Source organism: Megalobrama amblycephala, linkage group LG22 (genome assembly GCF_018812025.1).
Source record: "Megalobrama amblycephala isolate DHTTF-2021 linkage group LG22, ASM1881202v1, whole genome shotgun sequence".
Classification (NCBI taxonomy): domain Eukaryota; kingdom Metazoa; phylum Chordata; class Actinopteri; order Cypriniformes; family Xenocyprididae; genus Megalobrama; species Megalobrama amblycephala.
The window spans coordinates 7,622,329-7,644,402 of NC_063065.1; the positions used below are offsets into that span (position 1 = coordinate 7,622,329).

A 22,074-nucleotide genomic window follows, 5' to 3' on the forward strand; every position below is an offset into this window, starting at 1 on the left:
AAAAAAAAACATTCGATGGCACCTTTAACATCCACAGAACCTTTCCATTCCACAAAAGGTTCTTTAGATTTATTTAAATGTTCTACACACTAAAAAAAAAAATGGTTCTTTAAAGAACGGTTCACTGAACTGATCTTCATTGGCACTGCTGCTGCTGCAAAAAAAAAACCTTTTGAAACCTGAGGTGGTGTAGCTGATAAAACAATTATTTCAACCCATGTTTTTAATATAAATTCCATAAATAATTCAACAAGACACCCTGCAAAAAATGACCAGAGTAAGAACAGAGTGTGTTCCACAATGTTTGTTTTATTATTCTGAACATAGCCCCGGTGTCACATATTCAACTTAATTTGATTATACGTCTTTAAAAAAAAAAGAAAGAAAAAAAAAAAATGAACAGGGAGGAGAAAAAATGTTTCTTAGATGCATTACAGGGTGATTCATTTGTGGCTCTGAAAATGTCTAGACCGTAAGAAAACTGCCACTACATATATTAATTTGCACAATAACTGCCTATTAGTTTTCGCTAATGAAGACTTCAATAAAAAGGTCATAGCCAACCGAAGCATAAATGAAGAACAGCACAACAAACCCCCACCATTCACTGGAATTACAATTTAATTCAATGATTAACTTTGTTAGAGTACCTAAGGATTATAACAGTGTTTCTAATGTTATAATTACTTAAGTACTAGTTCGTGTTGTAATGAAAGCTACATGACAGCATGCCGTTGCAGTTACAAGTGGAGTCGTAAAGCACTGTGGTTAAGCAAGGGCAAGTATACAGCAAATCCTTACCATTGACACAATCAGTGATTCCTAATGAAAACACCCTACCTTGTAAATGATTTTCACAGTACGTCACCTTACGAAGTGTGTGCAAACGCATCAGATAAACTTGTGATGAGTGATTCAAATGTCATGTATCACAACACACACTTATGTTTAGTAACCTTGCAGTGATATGAGATCAACGTGAGCGTTTACTGCTAGGTCTGATGTAGAAAATTAATCTATCACTGTAAAATTAAGGCCGTGATGCAAAACAGCGAGTCGGACACTCTCCGTATCCCGTCCCTGAATGGCAAGGGTTTGCTGCTTTATACGTACAGTAACATCTCAGCGTATTTCTGCGGTGTGTGATGGACTCGTATACAAACAGAGTCTGACAGCGGGTTGGAGAGTCACATTTTAATGCACCCGACAGATCCTCGCGCACGGTTTGATTTCAGAACAGAACAGAGCATCCGTTTACAACACGCTGAAACAAACTGCGATTGTGTCAAATACAGACATTAAAAATAAAAACCAAACAGAAGAAGAGAAAGTTCAGAACCGCTCCCACCCCTCTGCGATACTACTAGTCGACTACAGGCACACTTTTAGGACCCTTAACGTTATTGTCAGTGAGGGGTTCAGATACACACACACACAAAAAAAAAAAGTTCTTTAAACGTTAACTTACAATTTATTTTTTACTTCTTTTCTTTTTTTCCTCATTTTTTTTTTTAATAAGCATGCCATTGTATATGCATCCTAATTTTTTAGTTTTGGTGTCCCGTTACTTTAACTTAAAATGAACAGATCTGTATAAACCTCACCTAGCATGCCTTCGTTCTGCGTCTATGCTGACAGGATTCAGTTCATCAACATAAAGCTCGTGGTCGATGTAAATGTAACTGGAAGAGAGAGATTTGTGCACTCTGAATTTTAAAACAGAATTGAACATGGTGCCACACAATATAGGCGTTTTCCTTTCTTTGTTTCTCAAGCTAAACTATTAGAAATGTCCAATTGCGCTCCTGCAGCGGAGACCATTTGAGCGTGGAGTGAGCAATATTTGTGTTTTTTTCTTTTTCTGATGATTTACAAGACATTTCTAAGAGAGTAAGGTTTAAGACAGAGGGTCATAACAATCATTTACAATTAATTGCTGTACGTCTGTCCTTCCGGTGGTTGAGGAAGCTTCATATTCTCTTTGGACATCATAAGACGCCTTAGCTCTTGAAGAACGACTTTAATGCTATATGAGTTTTGCCATTTTGCTAGAATTGGTATGCTACGTGCATCCACCTGAAACAAAAACAGACAGAAAGAAAGTAAGGAGACGAGTTACATGATTTAAGATGCAACTAAACATGTCATTAAACAAATCTGCACTGCACTAATCATGTCACAACATTAACTGAAGAATATCCATGATTTATTAAAGAAATATTTGGGGTTTAAAACCCAGTCAGCAGCATTTGTGGCATCATTTTAATTCGTTTCTCAGTTATAAAAAAGACAGAACTGTGGTTATAGTAACCCACAATAGAAATACACAGAGTTGGATGGTAAACATTAAAATACACAGTTTTAAAAGCCACAAGATTTAAACATTATACTTGTTGGTAGGAAACTCATTATTATATTCGTAACACATAATCAAAAGTTCATTTGGCTAGAAAAAACAGTCCCACATGAACTAAAAAAAACACCAGTTTCACATTTCTGTTTTCAGGTGAGACTGGTTAACTTTTGGTAGGGTTACTGTAAGTGTCATATTTGCATAAAAAAAACTGAAGGATGTCAAATTATGCCACAAATGTAGTCGACACAGCTAAACTTCAACCTTGTCAATGGTCTTTGATGAGATTTTCTTGTAAGCAAAACGATCCAACTAGCTAAAAAGGAAATATAAAGCAGTAACGGACTGGAAACTGGAAAAACAAAGTTTGAAGTCATTAAAACTCTTCCTGTAACCAGGGATACTTAAATTTCCCAACAAAAATAAATAAATAATTCAGATCATATTTAACAAATTATATGTTTTATAATTTTATAATCCTGTTTGACAATCACTAAATGACTCTTAAACTTCTGCCTTGAAAACACTTTGATTTTTTTGATAAATTGATGCTTTTATGATAAATTTATTTTAGAAACCTGAATAGGGCTAATAGTCTGGAAACATTTTTTTTTTCTTTTCCATACTCCGTTTTCTTTTTTCCATACTTAACCGGACCTGGAAATTACTCAAATCAAATTCCATACTTTTTGAAACTGCATTGGAAACCGTGTGTAACACTTTTCCACTTTCGGAATCATAGCGAAATTATGTAACAAAAAAGTCCTGTAGTATCAGTATGACTGCTTCATATCTAGTGGGGCGAAACTAATCAAACTGCCCGATAAAAAAATTGCTCAAACAGGCCTAAATCTCCTGATGTGCCAGATGGTTACGTAGCTTGGCGTAAGATGCATCACTAGACGACCCCTTAAACTAACAACAGAAAACAAGAACATTTGTGCAAAGGGCGACAAACAATCTTCCGTTTGAAAAGATTTTAGAGAAGTCATTTTACAAATGCTTCCTTCTCGTTTTAGTTGAAAGCAGGCATCCTTTTATAATTAGCTGTATGTGTTTGTTTTACTTCTATTTTATTTTTAATTGCCTAGAGGCTCCCCCCAATTTGTTTCAACAAATTAGCTTGCAAAATGACAGTATTTTAGTCTGTGATTTAGTTAATCTTAAACCAATATAACCATTCCACTAGGCAAACAGCACAAAGATCTTGATTCTCTATCCAACAGACTACCACATATTTTGACCGATCATTAAAGGATTCAAAAATATAACAATCCTCTGTAGTGTAATAAACCGTTTCTGCAGCTCCTTTTTTTATTCTGTATCTCATTAGACATGTTTGAGATTCATTATTGTTTCTGCTTAGGCAGGCAGACTGAAAAACGTCCCTCCTCTGCAGTACTGATGTGACTCGAGTGACTCTTTTCTGCATCGGTATGAAAGTAACTGCAACATCACATTTCTCTAGTTTGCAGCAAAATGATCTAAAACATAAGACAATAAGCTGTTAAAATAACACTCAAAATAGTCTGTTATAAAAATGTTTCAACTTACCATCCCATTGGAATTATTTATTCCATTCATGCTAATTTTTGTTACAAATCTAACAGTCGGTGGTACTTCGGGATATTTAGGTCCGCACTCCACTTTCAGGCTGTATATCCTGTTTTCATAATTAGTCTGAGAAAGGAGGAAAAAGTCAAAGGTTAAAGCCGAAATACCGAGTGGAACATGAAAGTGAGAGGATAACAAGCACATCAACTCATCAAAGAGAACAGACCTACACAACTCGAAAAAAACATCACACTTCACACGCTGACGTAATCTGTTTTTCAGTATTCTATACGATAACAGCACATGATGATGGACTAGAGACGGCAACACATTTCACTTAACTTTCAGCTTCAAACAGAAAGGAATTTACCAATTTTATCCACTTAAAACGACCTTGTCTTTTCATGCTAGCTGAACAGTTTGAATGCACACGAAACTACCAGGCTAAAAGCTCCAAGAAAAAAACAAACAACTGCAAACCAAAAGATACAATTATCTTACATTGTCTGTACAATAGCACTATTATTACGGAGAATCGGATGAAGAAATGTGTAGGTCAAAATCCACCCCAAAATCAACACTGTAATTAGATTTAATTATATTAATTACGTGAAAAATGAAGCCAGTTTTAGAGCCATTAAGATTATTTGCACGGTGACATTATTGTCATAACAATTCAGCATTTTTTGCACCCGTAATTCTCATTATTGCATTGTGATTTTTTTTTAAATCAGCATGCATTAAATTTATAATGGAAGTGCTTAAATGTCCTGAAAGTAATCTCATTCTAAAATAGGATTTATTATCTTTATGCAAAATATAATTTCAGGGTGAAATATGACCTAGACAGGTTTCAATTCACCCATTAAGCAAATGAAACAAAATCTCAGTATACCACATAGCCATAACACCTCTGGATGGGTCATTTTCCAGCCCAATAAATAATGTTGCCAGTTTGAACAAATATATAAACTACTGAGGTAGGTTTCTGCGGCGGTACTGTTTTCATAGCATAAATCTTTATCTTTAATCTACACCACCGGCTGTCATGTGTCAGGCTGGATAGTATGAAGGCATGCTGTTTACTAATGCCCACGTTCCAGTCACGCTATAAAATAGCTGAAATGCAACAAAAAAGCACCTGATATCTTAACACAACACTTGAAGAAGTCAAATGACTCATAATCAGTATTGTCATTTAACTGCTACATCAAATGTGGTTAAACAGCAAACATACTCGTGCAGGTCCGATGATCATGCCCGTCCACCGTGTGAGAGTCATATCCTCATCATCCTCCAGACCCCAGCTCACTGTCCCATCACCGACACCCTTCTGTCCTTCCTCAAGCTCTTCCAACAAACGAAAATTGCGAGGGACTTTAACTCCTGCAAGAACACAAAGACAATTCATGAACAAGTGCCTCTCGGACTGGGTAGCTGGGTAGTTCACAAAATATTTTAGTTGAAGTATATTTTTTTTTCCAACTCTTGTATAATAATTACACATACAGTTTTTAATAGCTCTTATTAATCGAAAGACTCATTGAATATTTATACTCTGAAAAATCCATTTGTCACACCGCAAGACTACATAAGTGAACTGCAAAAAGTTGATTATATAATGAATTAGTTCATTCAATTTTATTTAGGGTTTCAAAACCATTTGATTGATGAATTGCCATTATTAAATATTTAAGAGCTGAGCTTAATAAGTAAAAAAATGTATATTCACTGTAGAAAGATTTCAGCTTTTATTTATTCCCATGACTCTTTCCTGGATATCTTGATTATAAAATGATCTAAAATGTTAAAATTGTAAAAAGATTTGAACTGGGAAGGACAGTAAGACAGGTGCATATTTCATTTATTACGAAACCAACATCTGCTTTCTATTTTTGTGGATGTGCAAAACCTCTTATTTGAGGTACATTTGATGTGTATTTGATGCAATGGCTAGGAAACAAAAGGTTTAAATCATTTTTCAAACAAAACATTAATTTATAATGGCTGTATGAGGGATCTCATTGCCATCTTCAACCTTCAAAAACAATAGAACAGAATAGTCTGATCAACCAGAGACAAAATATAATAATGTAAGCACATTTAAGCGCATGACACAAAATTTGTGCCGTTTCAAATATGAAATGTTAGCAAACTGTGCATTTCAACACCGAGTAGCTATCTAGTTTTTTTATTGTTGACAAAGTGGAGGGACAAGATTTGCAAGTTCAGGTGAGTGTCTAAAGGAAAGACTAATCACTCATCTGTGTATGACTCAGGAAATGACACATATGCCGCTCTATCACAGTTTCGCACTTCCTCAAAATCTGGAGGCCAAGACGACAGGCGCAAGACTGAATAACTCAATATATTTTTGATAAAAGACCAGCTGATGCATCTGAGCCTAAAATATGTAAACATACACATTTTAAATTTCATTTACATATATCTGATTCTGTGAAGAAGTGCAACTGTGTGCAAATTAGCTTGTGAAAATATAATCTCTAATGATCTAAGTTTTAGCATGTTTTAAAATAAGTGTTTAAGATACTAGTTCAAGATATGTTGTCCTTTACATACAAACTCTAAATGTCATTTGATCTTATGAGATCTAACACTGCTGTAATTTGCATCTACATACAATAAAAAATAATGAATTTCTCAAACTAATATATATATTTATTTATTACACAATCATAACGCACTTCTCCATTACCTTATTGTCTTTAAAAGGTTTAAATGACCCTGTGAGGCTGTATTAACTTGCTCAGGTAAAAATCAACACAAACATCAGTTAAAGGCCCGTTTTATCACGGCACTGGACGGAACCAGCAGCAGCACGCGCGTCAACGCTCCGCCTCGCCTCACATTTTTTTGCACCGAACCGATACACCCGCCCAACTGCAACATACAACATTTTATCAATGCCTCGGTACCATATAAGAGCATAATTATTTTCGATGTGCGCCTATATTATTCATTAGCTGCTAATATAAAATAAACTTGCAGTTATTTTTAAACTACAGGTCTGTTTTGGGCCGTTAGCTCGATGCTAACACATACACACACACACACACACACACACACAGTTCAAACTGCACACTGAACTGTTAAGTGAAGTAAATAAAAACATTTGAGCACGGCAAACCTCTAAGATAATGTAAATGAGATTGTGAGGTGTGTGCTTGGCGCTTCAGTTGTTAAAATACGGCTGCGGGAGACCGCGAGGACTGAAGAGATTGTGAGACTAACCTGAGGAGGCCGCCATCTTCTTCTGCCCGAATCCAAAAGCGTACGAAACCGTGACGTCGTGGGTCATGTGACTAATGCGCGCAGTGCTGTAGGAAGAGAGGGAGGGGTGTGGCTCCACTGCAAAGATTTTTTTTAAAAAAAATGTATATTTAATGACACTTAGAGCATTATATCACAATAACATTTAAGGTCATTTGAGTTGTTTAAATCATTTCACTATTACGTCTTTTGCATGTTGTCATGTTTAAGATGAAAATAAAGTACATATTTTTCTTTTTCCTCATTTCATTTTCCATCCAGTTAGCCTTCTCTAGTACACTTTTAACCAACCAAATCCTGGTCCTTCATGACATTATCCTTCATTAAGAGGCCCTTTACTAAGAAAAACAGCACAGGCATCAAGAAGCATTAGCAATGGATTTGGTTTTGTGGCAAATTGTTGGTTTTTCTCCTAAAAGTACACATTAATTTCATTAAATTAACCAAATTGACACCCTCAGAGGCTAACTTTAGTTTTTCCCCCATCCTTTTGGGCATCCTGTTAATTTGATTGCCATTGTGTAAATAATCCAGTTATAATTAACACCAAAACTATTCAATGCTTGACTTTCTGTGCGAGACTTTTGACTCAAGTGTTTTCATAATGTCTATTTGTCCCACTATGCACTGCAAGCCTTTTGTCCTGTTTCTGCACCTTGTTTCACCTCCATTCGTTGAGGTTTTAACTTTCCCAACACTAGAGGAAAGTGAATGCAACTGATTCAGGTCAGTGAACTGATGCTTTGCATATTTATGTAAATAACAGCCATAAACCACACAATTTACAAAATCTTTTCTTTAACAACAAAACTCATTTATTGCAACCAGAAAGGCTCCATACATATCACTATTAACAATAATTGCTCTATAGAAAAACAAAAAAGGATAAAGCAAGTAACAAAAGAGGAAGCAGCAGCCAGGCATATTAAGCATTCACAGAAGCCGAACAGTCTTTCCTGTGACGGTCAGATAATCTTCATCAGCAAGTGCTCGGAGGGCCTCATCAAACATGTCCTTAGTAATGGCCTGAAATAGGAGGAAAACATTAAGTAAAGATTTATAGCTGGAGTATTTTAAACATTATTAGTATTAAAATAATAAGCATACCGCTTCTGACTGGCCACGAAGATCATCAAACAACTGTTGGTACTTCATAGCTGGTGTTTTGCCCTTTGATTGGATGAGTTTCTTTAGTGCCTGAGCCACTTCCTCCTTACGCTTGCGTGCTGTCGCACTCATACCTGTACAGAAACGACCAATCAAAACCATCAGACTCTCTAATTTGCATATGGCATTCAGAGGTACTAGTTAATGGATAATTGGTGAAATGAAATAAGAGCATTGATTATGAAATTAAAAAATGAAAACTAATCTAATTTATATAACATTATCAATGGATTATTACCATTTTGTTAATTTAAATTATGTTTAAATATTTCCCATTGAGTCAAATTAGTGGCAAAGACTATAGAACAAGACGCGTCACTCGTACTGTTTTGAATGGGAGAAAGTGCAACGCGCAATATGGCGGAATAAAGTCCCGCCTTCTAAATAAAAGCCAATCGCCGATTGGTAAAGTCATCGCGTCACTGCAGCGGCTGTTAGAAGCTCCGGTTCCTATAGAAACAGTCAGATGCGTACTTCCGAAATGCGACAAGGATTGCGCATGCATATTAGCTTGATCCAGCCAGAAAAATACAGTTTTTTGTCATGATTCGAGCATTTAGAAACAACATTTATGAGACAGTTGTCAGATTTCACTGGTGATTTCAAATAAGAAATTTATTTTTATTATTTTACTTTACAATAACACAACACAGTGGTACTGGTAGCTCTTAACAGCACATACAGCCATATAATCTTACAATCTTTGGATATAAATATGAAATTTAATCGAAAGCTTGGCAAACAGCTTGAGAATTTGATGTTTCCCCATTCAAAGAGATAGGAGCTGCACTTGAATGCCCGAGAGGCGTTTCAAAGATGGCCGGCAAGTGAAATGACTTGTCTTAAAAGGGACTTTGTTAGTGGTCTGCACAAGAGTTTATGCCTGTACAGAAACCACCAACCAAAACTATCAGACTCTCTATAATTTGCATATGACATCAACAGGTACTAGTTAAGGGATAATTGGTCAAATGAAATTGAGGAAGAGCACTGATCATGAAAATAAATAAATAAATGTTTAAAGTCCCTGTGAACCGGAAGTTGCAAACGACTTTTTTTTCCCAGTGTTGTCAGGCATTTCCAAGTGAAATTCCAAGGGTTTTACTTTAGCGCTCCTCTCCATCTCTCTCTCATAGCAGACTAACGGTTGGAGGGGAGTGGTTTAAGCGTTTTCAACCCAAGCCGTCAAACTGACGTCATCAGAGAAGGAACGCCATTCCAGATCGGAAGTAACTATATTGTCAATTTATTATTAATATTTTAATTATAATATAATTTTTTTTCTCCATTGAATCATAATGGTTGTCTGCACAAGCATGCATACCCATACAGAAACAACCAATCAAAACCATCAGACTCTCTGTAATTTGCATACAATATTCACAGGTACTTGTTAAGTGATAATTGGTCAAATGAAATTGAGGAATAGCGATGATTATGAGATCATTTTCTAAATTAAACTCACCATGAAATCAAAATTGAATGTTGCAGTGTTTATTATAACGGATTTATAACTGATATTGTACATTGTTTTTTGTTTTTTTTAATTCATATGCCCCCTTAATATTTAATCAAAACATTTAACCTTGAAACAGTACTAATAGCTGTCTAATTCATACCTGTGGTGAGGATGGAGATATCCACGAATCCTGTCCTGGGATCAGTGGCGGACTGTTTCAGGGCCTCTCTGTGTAGTCTCTTGGCTTCCTCCACGTCGATGGTTTCGACTTTGTTTGAGAAACGTACTTTAGCGTGTGCTTCAGCCAGTCTGATCAGAGACTCCAGCTGACGGGGGTACGCGGACACCATACCTCTACCGCTGCCGATCTTACGCATGTCTACATAGGCCTGCAAGGGTCAAAATTTGATATTGCAAACATTAAATATTACATATAATACTATACTACTACAGGTGCCTTGATCTATAGTGTGTTTATATACCTCAATAAGGGCCTGACTAGCTTCTTCGTTGAGTCTGGGATGCACAGATGTACGAGCAAAAGCGATGTAGTCCTTCAGCACGGCCATGTCCAGATACTCCTCCTCAACCTGCTCTTCACTCTGATAATACAGAGCCACGAGGTGATGCGCCAGACGTCTGTCATATGCCTCGTCCTGAGGGTCCAGCATTAGGAAGATCAAATCAAACCTAAGAACAGGAGATTTTTCAGAGAAACACTTAGAAGAGGTGACAAAAAAGATAATAAATGAAGCAATATTTTAATTTCAGATGATTTAAAGTCTCCCTTAATGTATATATTTTTTTATGTCTATGTGGTGTTTTAATATGCTTTAAGACAAACCATGGGCAAATCCTTTAGTCAACACCATTGCTGAGTATTTTCTCTTTAAAATCTAAAGAGAGTTTCAAAAACACAGTTTGAAATCACTGGTGTTTGTGACGTGACAAACTAGCTTGTAAACCATCATGTTTGATAACGTAGTCAAGCAAAAGGCTAATCATTAATTATCGTTATGTGTCCGACGTTGTGAAAAGCTATACCGTTGTGCAACGTTTACCTCAGCAAGTTGAGCGAGTGGATCTCTGAGCTTGTGTGAGTGAGTGGAGGCGGGGCTAATTAGCATATTAATAGAACCGCGTATACTAAATGAAGCAAGGGTGTAGAGTTACATTCAAGCTATTTTAACCTGTTAGCCAGCACCCCCGCTTTTGGAAAATCCCAAAAAATGACATACCCAAACTAAAACAGATACAGTTCATGAACCCTTTGCACTAAAAGCATAAGTAAGGTATCATTTGAAAGCAGACACTTTGCAGTTTATGGTAAACTCATAACTAATTATTGTCACAAAGAAGAAAATAGTTTAAAATAGCTTTGAAATTTTGAAAAGTTATTATAAATTTATTTTATGAAATATATTTATGAAAATGAAAGTGAAGTTGGCCTTGTGGCAATCTAGAAATGCACTGCAGCTAAAGCCACATGTCTGACCATGTTATATTTCAAATCTGAAGATGATAGGTTTAAAACTCTGAGTTTTATTACATGTTTTTCAAGACCATGTCATGAGACTTTATTTAGAAAGGACTCTAAAATGTTAACTGATGTTTATTGTCATCTATTCAAGGGTATTGTCAATTGTGTTTGTGGTGCTAAGTGCCCCATTCAGTTTCAGTCTCCCTGAAACATTCACACCTCTCCAGCCAGCTTATGGCTCTTATTATTCTTTTCTTTTGTCTCTATTATAATTACTGATGTTCTATTCAAATGTTTAATCTCATTTCATTCACCAAACTTCTCACTTCACCTTCTTTCAAACTGTTTAATGCCCTTCTTGGAAATACTTTACTATTAAAAATAATTTATTTGCATTAGCTTTAGATGAACAGGTGCATCTCTGGGCTCGTTAGCATTTAGCTTACCACCAACAAAACATGACAATTTATAAGATTAAAACAGTTTTTTCTCCAAACTTACTAGTGTGTTTTAAATAACCTTCTTTGAGGATGTGGCTTTGGATCAAAAATCAGCAGAAAATATATCATTTTAGGCTATTCTGCACAATGAGAAAAGCTTTCGATAGCATATTATAAATATAATCTACTATTATGTCCTGACATGGCTGAAGAACACAGATAAACAACATTTCACAATCGGTATTTATTACTTTCAAAAGTGACGTTCTGTTGTTTATATCAATGATTATAGCGATGTCTGGTAGCCTCTGTTACTCCATGATTGCCGGATTGGCTGCGGCGCCCTCCGGCTTCGGGTAGGACGGAGGTCCGAGCATTAAGTTGGCAAATGATCCCAGCCTAAGATGCAAAAACTTAATTATCTGTCCTGACAAATTCATTCACTCAATCATGAGTTATTGTTCACGCATCGCCCTCACCTTGGCAATAGAGAGCGTCTGCTGCTCCATGACCTCATGCAGCACAGATCGCGTGCTGTCGCTCATCTTATCAAACTCGTCGATGCAGCAGATGCCGTTGTCACTGAGCACGAGCGCTCCTGTCTGCAGAACCAGCTGCCGGGTTTCCGGGTCCTTCATCACGTAGGCTGTGAGGCCGACAGCACTGGATCCTTTCCCAGATGTGTACTGCCCGCGAGGAACAAGGTTATACACGTACTGGAGCAGCTGGGATTTACTGGTACCCGGATCGCCGCAAAGCAGGATGTTGATCTCTGCACGGAAGTTCCCGCGGCCCGTCTGAGTGAAGTCCTTACGGGTCCCGCCAAATAACTGCAACAGGATGCCCTGAAGAAAAAAAAAAAAAAAGGCTACCATCAACTCACATCCTGAGAAACATTTGAATTATATCTGTTAGGAAAAATAGACAAAGTCGTCTTAACCAGAAACAACTAAACTCACTTTCTTGATGTCCTCATGTTCATAGATGCTGGGTGCCAGGGCGGAGGACAGGCGTTCGTAGACGTCTGGTTTTGCGGCTAGTTCTTTAAGCGTGGCGACTCGTTCTTTGGTGAAGAGTTTCTGCTCACCGTCCTCATCCAGTCCATGAAGACGCTTCTCATCCGTCTTGCGGAAGTGAATGGCGTCAATGTGGGTCTTGTACACAGACTTCACCTGGCTCTGTCGTGGATTCAGACGCATGGGGGCGGCTCTGTAAATGCCTGAGGAGAATAACAGATATGATTGTTAGTCTTTTCACAAATTACACGCAAGCACAAAAAATTTGAAACATACTTAATGGTTCTGAAAGTTTAGCTTTTAATTTACTATTTCTGTTCCATAGCCTTGAGGAAGCTACAGATATATAGGAACTGTTTATAAAGTCAAGAAAGAGGAAAGATCACATACGATTCACTGTTATATAGTGTTAATTTAGTTACAATCTATAGCGAAAAATGTAAAAAGCTCTCTTTATTTTTGCAGACCTGCCATCCTGTACGCATTTTGATCAACACTTCTGTTATATAAGATCACATAACAAAGCTTAAATGACAACAGGTTGTACCAGTGATGTTTATTCTGTCTCCAGGTTGCACTTTGTCCACTAAGTCATTGTGAGCGTAGACGACTGTGGTGTGGGGCGTCTGACCAGCTGGCATGTCCTCTGGAGATTCCTGTAGTTTGATCTATCAGATAAAAAACAAAAGTGCCCATTAATGTTTGCCTTCACAATTTGTCTCAATTGTTATTTTGGTTAACTAGTAAACAAATGCCACTGCAAAAGAAAACCTCTCTTAACCAGAATATATGATATGATACAATGCAAAAAAACAAAAACAAAACACTATTTAGTTGTTCATATCTGGAAATTCACAGATATCTCCATCCTCACCACAGATATGACGGTCAGTACTAGTCAGGTTGAGTCACACGGTCTCATTTATAATGTAATGCCTGGTCAGACCACTAGTATGAAAAAACACAAACAACTCACCATTTGTTTGTCGGAAAAGGCAGAGCGGTTGTGCATCAGCGCCATGCTGTGGGTGGTGTTGCAGTTGCGGCAGACGGCAGGTTCAGCGATGCGTCCACGGTCCACCTCCACACGCGTGTTAAACGCACACACCTGACAGCGGAAAAACGCCTCCTGCATCTCAGGGATCAGCTGAGATGTGCGGATCACCATCCCACTGATAGTGATGAGCTGGTCAATATCTGAAAGGAAACAAGATCGATGATGTGACAGGTGTAGTCATTTATCAATGAACATCATGCGACCGTTACTTGCTGGGCTTCTTACCTTCAGGGTTGAGTGCACGCATGTTTCTGGTTTTCAGGGCGCTGTAGGGACGCACTTGAATCTGATGCTCCAACACAGAGTCAGGGAAACGATCAAAGAAGAGCTCATTGACGGCCATATCGAAAGTGGGGATGACTTCCTGTAGGGATAAGAGTGACAGACTTTCAGTATCTGGTCATTAGTCAAAGCGATGATATAATGAACTAGAGGTTTATGTTTTTAAAGAAGTCTCTTCTGCTCGCCAAGACTATTTATCTGATCAAAAATTCAGTAAAAAGTAATATTGTGAAAAAATTTTTTTTATTTTAATGTCATTTATTTCTGTGATCAAAACTGAATTTTCAGCATCATTACTCCAGTCTTCAGTGTCACATGATCCTTCAGAAATTATTCTAATATGATGATTTGCTGCTCTAGAAACATTTCTTATCAATGTTGAAAACAGTTGTGCTGCTTAATATTTTAGTGGAAGACATTTTTTCAGGATTCTTTGATGAATAGAAAGTTCAAAAGAACAGCATTTATTTGAAACAAATCTTTTGTAATATTATAAATATCTTTATGGTCATTTTTGATCAATTTAATGAATTCTTGCTGAGTAGAAGTATTATTTCTTTTAAAAAAACTAAAAAAAAAATTGCATTTTATTATTGCGTTTTCTGAAACAGAAATGTTCAGTTACATTTCTATATGGAACAAAAACCAGGTTTGTTGGTATACTGGGTTGGATTGTTTTCTCACCACAAGCGAACCGCTCTATAGTTCATTTTCAAATGGGCCGAGACCACCTTGTTCAGGCGATCTTGGACCAATTGTTTTGGTGTGGATCTGAGAGTGATGTGCCTAAATGAACCGAACTAAAGGAGAAAACGCACCAGGTCTCAAATCAAATGCTCCAAATGAGCCAGTTGTGAAAACGCCCTTCCCGGCCCACATCTTTTGAACGGTAGTGTCAATTTTTATATTTTGGGCTGATTTACTTTCAGATTTCACCTGAAGCTGCGGTTGGACATACCTGTGGATAACAGATCAGCTGGCGGTAGAGATCAGCATCAAAAGTCTGAATATGACTGCAGTTCACATTCAACACCGGCTCTCCAACAACACTGATCTGAGAGCACACACAAAAAAAAACAACATTATTACACAAGAACTGGATATTACGGATTTTGCATGACCAAACATGAACTACTTCAGATCCTTGTGCCTTTCAAATCAGTACTGCACTTCTCACCTCATCCAGTTTCTGCATATAAAGAGGCTCATTCAGATCCAGACCAGCATTCTCATCCTCTCTGGAGTTAGGGTCTGTGAAATGCTGAAGGAAACGCTGCAAGAAAAGAAAAAAAAAGTCATTTAGCCATGGCCAAGACAAGACAAGCTTTTTTTTTGTCGGTCAGCTGTTGATAGGTGTAGTCATAGACTTCAGCCACACCTGAAACTTCTCTTTGCAGGTTCCCACATTGACATCAGTGCCCCAGATCACCAGTCTCTGTCCCGCCCCCTGCTCGCTGCCAGGTGCTGCTGCGTCTCCAGATGGCTGAAAATGACCGGATACACATAAAATTGTACATATTGATCAAGGATGTAATTTATCTGTATTCATATGGATTAGTTATTTTAGTATAATAGTCATAATTAACAGAGAAAAAACTTTTTTTTCTCATCTTTGATCACATGCCTGATTGAAGCTCATGAACAAACCACAAAAATAAGTCCAATTAAAATGTTGTCTATTTTTCCTAACAACAGATATAATTCAAATATTAAGTCTTAATAGACCAAAATAACTATTGAGGTTATGGGTTTCAAATGTTACATTTATTAAAAACTCACCCAGTAAGTCAAAAATGAAAAGATTGAACTCTAAAACAAAATACTTTTTAAATTCAAATGGCAAATATCAAGGACTTTCACTCACCGGCTCCGAGTGCATGTCGACCTGCGGAGCTTTCCGCACAGATCCCAGGTCAGCCCGCTGACGTGCCGGGGTCCCGCGTATGCCGCTGCGGGGCGTCCCTTCCACTCTGGAGCTGGGAGTGCCGTACATCAGCGGAGAACTGGCGTCGATCTCACTCTGCAATACTGGATGAAACAAATCCTGATGTTTAGAAACCTTCACCCAATTCAGATACATAAGCAATTAATTTCAACGCAAATAAGATGGCGAATTTGAGCCGTACCAGAGCGCGGAGCCATAGGGCTGGAGAACAGCGACGTGTCGTGAGGGGCTGTGTCCATGGCTGGAGATGTGGGCATGGGCTGAAGCTCTGTGGATGTGTCATGGGCTCTGGACCGCTGTGACGGCGGGGAGAGGGGGTCCTCGCTCGCAGCTGCAAACACAGAAACCGTTTACATGCAACTGTCAAAGACAAACCTGATGAGAAAATACACTTGGGTAAAGTTGGTTTTATATTCACACATTCGGACATCCGTATTCAATAGCCTTGTTAATCACACTACATTGGACATTCAGTGGACATTCACAAGTAAATATGCCATTAAAACAATACTTGCCTATTTTGATAGACTGTGAAAAATGTTGAAAGTTGACAATCGTTGGTTGTCAATATCATGTCGCTGCTTAAAATTCGCAAACAATAATTTATTGCACATTTATTAGAAAGTCTGAATTTATCAGAAGTCCGAATGTGCGAATATAAAACCAACTTTACCCAAGTAGAAAATACTAAGAATTAAAAGCTACATGAATGTAACTCACGGGTCGGAGGGTCTCTCTTACGGCTCTGAGATGATGGTGAAGACATCTTGACTCAAAACTGAAATGTTAAATCTCAAAATTAGTGAACTGGAACCAAAATTCATTAAAAGGATTTCTAAATTATTAACAAATATTGAATTATATAGGCAATTAGATTTAAACTTAATTCCAGATAATGTAAATTCTAATAGTTGGCATGTTTATTTTTCATACACAAACTACTTTAGCAAATATTATATACATGTTATTGATCATATATGTTAATGACATGACTTAATGTCATTAAACTCTAAATATTATATTATATTATGATAGCAGGCCTATGACTTTTCCCCAAAAGGAAAAAAATTAGATCATCATAACATCACTATAACATTTAAGAAAATATCAATGCATCACACACAAAAAAAAAATTATAGAAACAAAATATCAACTCATTTTGACTCTAAAATAACTCTAATACTCGCATTAGATTCACAGGGAATAAAAAGAACAAAAACTTAATATTTAAACAAAGGAAAATCAACACAAAGGAACCTCACTAAGATTAAATATGTAAACACATTTGAAGGAGGTATGAATATGTGGGGTTTATTAAGAAGGTATGAAGGATGAATAGTAACTTTGACGCTAGATTTATACAGGATCAGTGAACGAGAGCAGCAGCAGCAGCATGCTGCATCAGCCATAACAATGACACAACTGAGACTTTTAACTAGAACACAAAATAAACATTATTATTTTTAACTATAGCGCACTGGGTTAACGTGCGGATGATCAATATATTTTTAGGTCACCGTGAATACGTTTGCTGTCGTTTAAAACGGTAAGTTTATACAGAAACAACACTTACCGTCCGCTCTGTTTCCCTTCAGAAGTGAATGGTGGCGCGAAACTGCCTGTGACGTAAATTTCGCGGGGAAATTTTGACCAACCAAGAATACGCTCCTCACTATAAGTCGAGAGGGGGAGACGTGCGATACATGGACAAAAAAAATATAAAAATCGTTATTTTTTTTAGATTACACAATAAAACTGCTATTACATGGTTTTAAAAAGAAAATAAACTATTTTTTAAACGTTCTTAATTGCAGACTGACGATTATAGAATGAGTGACATAATCGAAACCCATCAACTGTTGGTATAGTCCGACATTTTCGCGGGAAAGAACATCAACGCAGAATAAATAGAGGCAATTCCTCTGACATCCACTAGATGTCCAAGTGGTTGACAAGATGAAGTGCCACAATCGGCATTTAATAGTGTGTGACGTTTTATGTTGAAAAACAACTGAATATCCCTTAGAAAATTATGAATGACTTTCTGGACACATTAATGATTATTAATAAGAGAAAAAGGTAGAACATTTTTTTTATATATTTGCTTACAGATTATTTTCTTTTAATTAAACGCAATATTAACAACAAATCACACACACACACACACACACACACACACACACACACACACACACACATATATATATATATATATATATATATATATATATATATATATAAAAAAGTTTTTTTTTTGTTTTTTGTTTTTTTGACCTAGCAGACACTACTACTGCAGCTAATAACAATAATAAATAAAAACGACAAAAAAAAAAAAAAAAAAAAAAAAACTTTTTTTGTTGTATTTATTAATTTAGGTATGTTGGTAATGTCGCATTAAATAAATTTCTCTCTCACTGATCCTTCTTTGTACACATGCATACGTATTCAAACATGTCCTCAAGTTTTTTTCATCCATTTTCAATTGATTTTGTTTATTAATCGAATTTATTTATTTATTTATGTTGGTCGTGGCGCACTAAATTAACTTTCTCTCACTGCTAAGTCCCTCCACACACGCATACGCATTCAAACATGTCCTGAAACATTAAGTTCTGACAGTTCTTCAACTCATGTGCTAGTAGGCGTTCATACACACCCGACTCTCCTCAAATAGGAGCACGGGCGGAACACGTGACTGACACTGGACATTGACTGGCTTCTAGAAGGGGGCGGTGATGCTGTGACGCAAGCCGAGCGCTCGTACTTATGCACGAGGACGGGAGAGTTTCGATAGAGAGCTACGAGGACTTTAACACCTGTTCAAGAGACAGCAAGACTTTTGGAGATACGCGCTGGTGCGCGAAACAGGGTGTGATTACACGAGACGTTTTCGGGTTTCTTGGACTGCCAGGGCACTCGGAAGGCACCTGCTGATTTTGGTACCATCTGAGTGAGTTTCGCTACGTCCATGTCTGACATATACAACCTGGACTCGCAGTGCGTAACGCCACCATGCAACATGAGCTGGGCCATGGAGCCTGCCAATTTCTATGATAATAAAGTGATGCCAGGGGATGCAAAACCCGGGGGCGAGCATGGCATGGTCGAGGACAATAATAATAACAACAACAGCAGCATGATGGAGCTCAGCAATGCCCCTGCCATCTACGACGATGAGAGCGCAATCGACTTCAGCACCTACATCGAGTCCATGTCCACAGTCCCGTTGGAGATCTGCAACGACGAGCTCTTTGCAGACTTGTTCAACAACACCATGAAGCAAGAAAAGCCTGACTTTTACATGCCAAGCGCCGGCGGCTTTGCGCAAAAGAGCTCGGAGAGGCTGCATCTCCAGGATGGGGCTTTTGGCAAGGGCGCGTTTTACGCACCGATCAAGAGGGAGGCGGACTGGAGCGACAGCGACCAGTCCTCGTCCCTACCATCTCAGATCGAGACGTGCGCGCAGACGTCCGTGAGCCTCATGCACACGGGACAACCGACACCTCCCTCCACACCTGAGCCAGAGCCCGTTAGCCACAGGAGGCTGGGAAAGGAAAAGGGCAAAAAGTCAGTCGACAGGCACAGCCAGGAGTATCGGCAGCGGCGCGAAAGGAACAACATCGCCGTGCGTAAAAGCAGGGACAAGGCGAAGCAGCGCAACCTGGAGATGCAGCAAAAGATGATCGAGCTGAGCGCGGAGAACGAGCGCCTGCACAAAACGATCGATCAGCTGACGCGAGAACTCGGCAGCCTCAGAAACTTCTTCAAACAGAGGTCCGAACCTTCGTTTGGGACGGGGACGGCGGCGCGCTCGGCTGTTGACAGTCGGTGACGCGCGTTAGAGTGAGCGCGCTTCACCTCCCCAAAAAAACCTGCCAAAAACATACCTCAGTGAACTTGAATTACTATGTTCTTCTGTAGCAGACGTGCATTAAGTTACACATTGGATGATGATGGACTTTGGCACCGCACGGTGTCGTGATTATTTTTTTGTGAATGTTTTTGTATTCTAAATTATTACAGAAAAAGCTTCATATATGTTTTTATGGTACTTGTTTTATAATTCCCAGAAAACTTCGTATTAATGCCAGAGCATGTTTGAAATTGTACAGTGTGTACAAATGTATAATAAAACGAAGTAAAATTTCAAAGAGATCCATGTGAACGCGCATGTGTGCACGGGGGTGTGTCTGAGGGGGCGTGGTCTTTTGAAATTGCAGCTGTCACTCAGTCCAACCAAGAAAAGTAATATGGGTTTTAGCAATTTTGGATTTATGAGTAAAATAATATTCGCAGAGACACATGTTGTGCTACAACATATACAAAGACATCAAATGCAAATTTAGAAGCTGCTGTTTTTTCTATTAAATATTAGTTGGTAAATAACCACTATAACTACCACAAAGGTGAACGTTTAAGTTCATTTAAAAAATGGTATTACAATGGTATTCACAGGTGAAGTAGGATATTTAATGTATTGATTAAAATCTTTAAATGTCTTTTTTACTTTAAAGTCATTTGTTGACAAGGTGTAGAATTTAATACTAGTTTACATTTAGACATGACAAATGTGACCACTTAGATAAAAAACAGCAATTTAGAATCAATTTACTGGCATAAATAATTATTAATAATCATTAAACATAATACAAATATATATAGAGCCTATTATGATTCATAGTTTGTCAGTGTTGAGTCAAAAAGTAGGAATAAAACTGCAAAATCAACTTTGCACATCAGTTGTCAGACATTTAAAACGTGATGAGTCAATCGAAATTGATGTTTAATGAAAATGACTTCAGATATTCGGAGGCATAACTCTTTATATGTAGGTATTCAGCTCTCATAGAGAGCCATAAATCAATAATAAGGCAGAACATTTCTTTTTTTGTTCAAATAATTTAATGTAAACCACCATAATGTGGCTTAATGCAACTTTTGGCAATTGATTGACAACAAAAAATGTCTTTTATCAGCTTATACTGGACATCACATGAGCATCTTCTCAGTTTGGTTCTCATTTCAACATAACTAGGGTTCAAAATGATCATTCAAAAAGTAATTAGAGACGTAGAGTTATTCTGGCACTATGCCTTTTTTATGGTATATTTACATACATTTGGAAATAAGGCAATACACAATAATAACAGTTAAGTGTCTTAGTCAGCGCAGTCAAAGGATAACTCCTCCAAACCCATCCAAACCGTGTGACTTCTGTTCACCACATGGACGAAGGCGCTGAGAGGACCGATCTCCGACCCAAGAACATTTTCCACACTGTGACCCTGTCAAACAAACACCACACAAAACAAACAAACAATTAACTGTCAATTAAAAACATAAACAGAGAGACACTTTCACACTACTTCTGTCTAGTCCAGAATCTTACCTCAGGACACCTTGTCGAGTTCAAGAGAGACTTAATGGTCTTTTGCTGCAACTGAAACATGCACATGAATGAATATCATAATTTGATTCACAAAATGTGGCAGGAATAAAAAAAAAAAACGTATGAAACATTAATATTTTCTGTTAACCTACAGACACTGACGGAAATCATTTAGACTCTGAAGGCCTCAGGAAATCCTGACCTCGTCTAATCAAGCATTTTGAGACATAAGCACTTGACAGCCCTTGTTTGACAGCATTAGACAAAATAATCCAAATCTTTTACATGAGGATAATTGTATCAATCAAATGCATTCTAAAAATGGCTTAGTATTAAGTAAATTAGTATTAATTTAGACTAAGACAATCATACTTTGTTCTTCTTGAAAAAAACAAGTGAAAATAACAATAAAAGGCAATCTGACATTTAAGAGCAGAATATATATATTTTCCCTTTCATTCATCAGTTACTCCAAAATAGTAGTTCGCTTCATAACTTTATTCCAGTTCTGTGGGTGTGAAACACATTTCTGATAACGTATGAGAGATATCTTGCTAAATCTGTTCCATAATATGCGGCCCTCCGCTATCTCTGAAATTTCCAGGAAATAAAACAAATGAAGATAAACTCTAGATGACACA

The 22,074-nt window shown here is 37.6% G+C and overlaps 4 protein-coding genes across 5 annotated transcripts in view; 1 reads left to right on the top strand and 3 right to left on the bottom strand.

Annotated features, from left to right (window-relative positions):
* Positions 1-289: 289 nt before the first annotated feature.
* On the bottom strand, positions 290-7,270 carry ube2v2 (ubiquitin-conjugating enzyme E2 variant 2). The gene is made up of 4 exons (XM_048173989.1): positions 7,160-7,270; positions 5,145-5,293; positions 3,908-4,033; positions 290-2,076 (listed from the first exon to the last, which is right to left on the bottom strand). Exons 1-4 carry the CDS (start codon positions 7,224-7,226, stop codon positions 1,930-1,932), a joined length of 489 nt encoding a protein of 162 aa, XP_048029946.1. The 5' UTR covers positions 7,227-7,270; the 3' UTR covers positions 290-1,929.
* Positions 7,271-7,990: 720 nt separating this feature from the next.
* mcm4 (minichromosome maintenance complex component 4) lies at positions 7,991-17,761 on the bottom strand. The gene is made up of 17 exons (XM_048175569.1): positions 17,618-17,761; positions 16,765-16,822; positions 16,226-16,375; positions 15,964-16,127; positions 15,478-15,582; positions 15,277-15,372; positions 15,058-15,153; positions 14,043-14,181; positions 13,737-13,957; positions 13,308-13,428; positions 12,704-12,963; positions 12,224-12,589; positions 12,060-12,143; positions 10,307-10,582; positions 9,985-10,213; positions 8,306-8,439; positions 7,991-8,224 (listed from the first exon to the last, which is right to left on the bottom strand). The coding sequence occupies exons 2-17, from the start codon at positions 16,808-16,810 to the stop codon at positions 8,132-8,134; spliced, it is 2,580 nt and encodes an 859-aa protein (XP_048031526.1). The 5' UTR covers positions 16,811-16,822; positions 17,618-17,761; the 3' UTR covers positions 7,991-8,131.
* Positions 17,762-18,825: 1,064 nt separating this feature from the next.
* cebpd (CCAAT enhancer binding protein delta) lies at positions 18,826-20,199 on the top strand. The gene has a single exon (XM_048173988.1). The coding sequence runs from the start codon at positions 19,013-19,015 to the stop codon at positions 19,874-19,876; it is 864 nt and encodes a 287-aa protein (XP_048029945.1). The 5' UTR covers positions 18,826-19,012; the 3' UTR covers positions 19,877-20,199.
* A 921-nt stretch (positions 20,200-21,120) lies between these two features.
* spidr (scaffold protein involved in DNA repair) overlaps positions 21,121-22,074 on the bottom strand; it is a 60,186-nt gene continuing 59,232 nt past the window's right edge. For both annotated transcript variants that reach the window (XM_048173982.1, XM_048173981.1), the window contains 2 exons: positions 21,434-21,484; positions 21,121-21,329 (listed from right to left, as the gene is read on the bottom strand). In XM_048173982.1, coding sequence (XP_048029939.1) covers positions 21,204-21,329; positions 21,434-21,484 — 177 coding nt within the window. In that variant the 3' untranslated portion in view covers positions 21,121-21,203. The remainder of the gene's footprint in view (positions 21,330-21,433; positions 21,485-22,074) is intronic.

Excerpts from the sequence above, each read along its gene's own strand:
- mcm4 (XM_048175569.1), bottom strand. The coding sequence starts at position 16,810 with ATGTCTTCACCATCATCTCAGAGCCGTAAGAGAGACCCTCCGACCC. Across the intron at positions 15,373-15,477 it reads CCTGCAAAGAGAAGTTTCAG|CGTTTCCTTCAGCATTTCAC; the intron begins GTGTGGCTGAAG and ends CTTTTCTTGCAG. Across the intron at positions 15,154-15,276 it reads ATATGCAGAAACTGGATGAG|ATCAGTGTTGTTGGAGAGCC; the intron begins GTGAGAAGTGCA and ends GTGTGCTCTCAG.
- cebpd (XM_048173988.1), top strand. The coding sequence starts at position 19,013 with ATGTCTGACATATACAACCTGGACTCGCAGTGCGTAACGCCACCATGC.
- ube2v2 (XM_048173989.1), bottom strand. The coding sequence starts at position 7,226 with ATGACCCACGACGTCACGGTTTCGTACGCTTTTGGATTCGGGCAGAAG. Across the intron at positions 5,294-7,159 it reads GAAGATGGCGGCCTCCTCAG|GAGTTAAAGTCCCTCGCAAT; the intron begins GTTAGTCTCACA and ends GTGTTCTTGCAG. Across the intron at positions 4,034-5,144 it reads TGATCATCGGACCTGCACGA|ACTAATTATGAAAACAGGAT; the intron begins GTATGTTTGCTG and ends CTCCTTTCTCAG.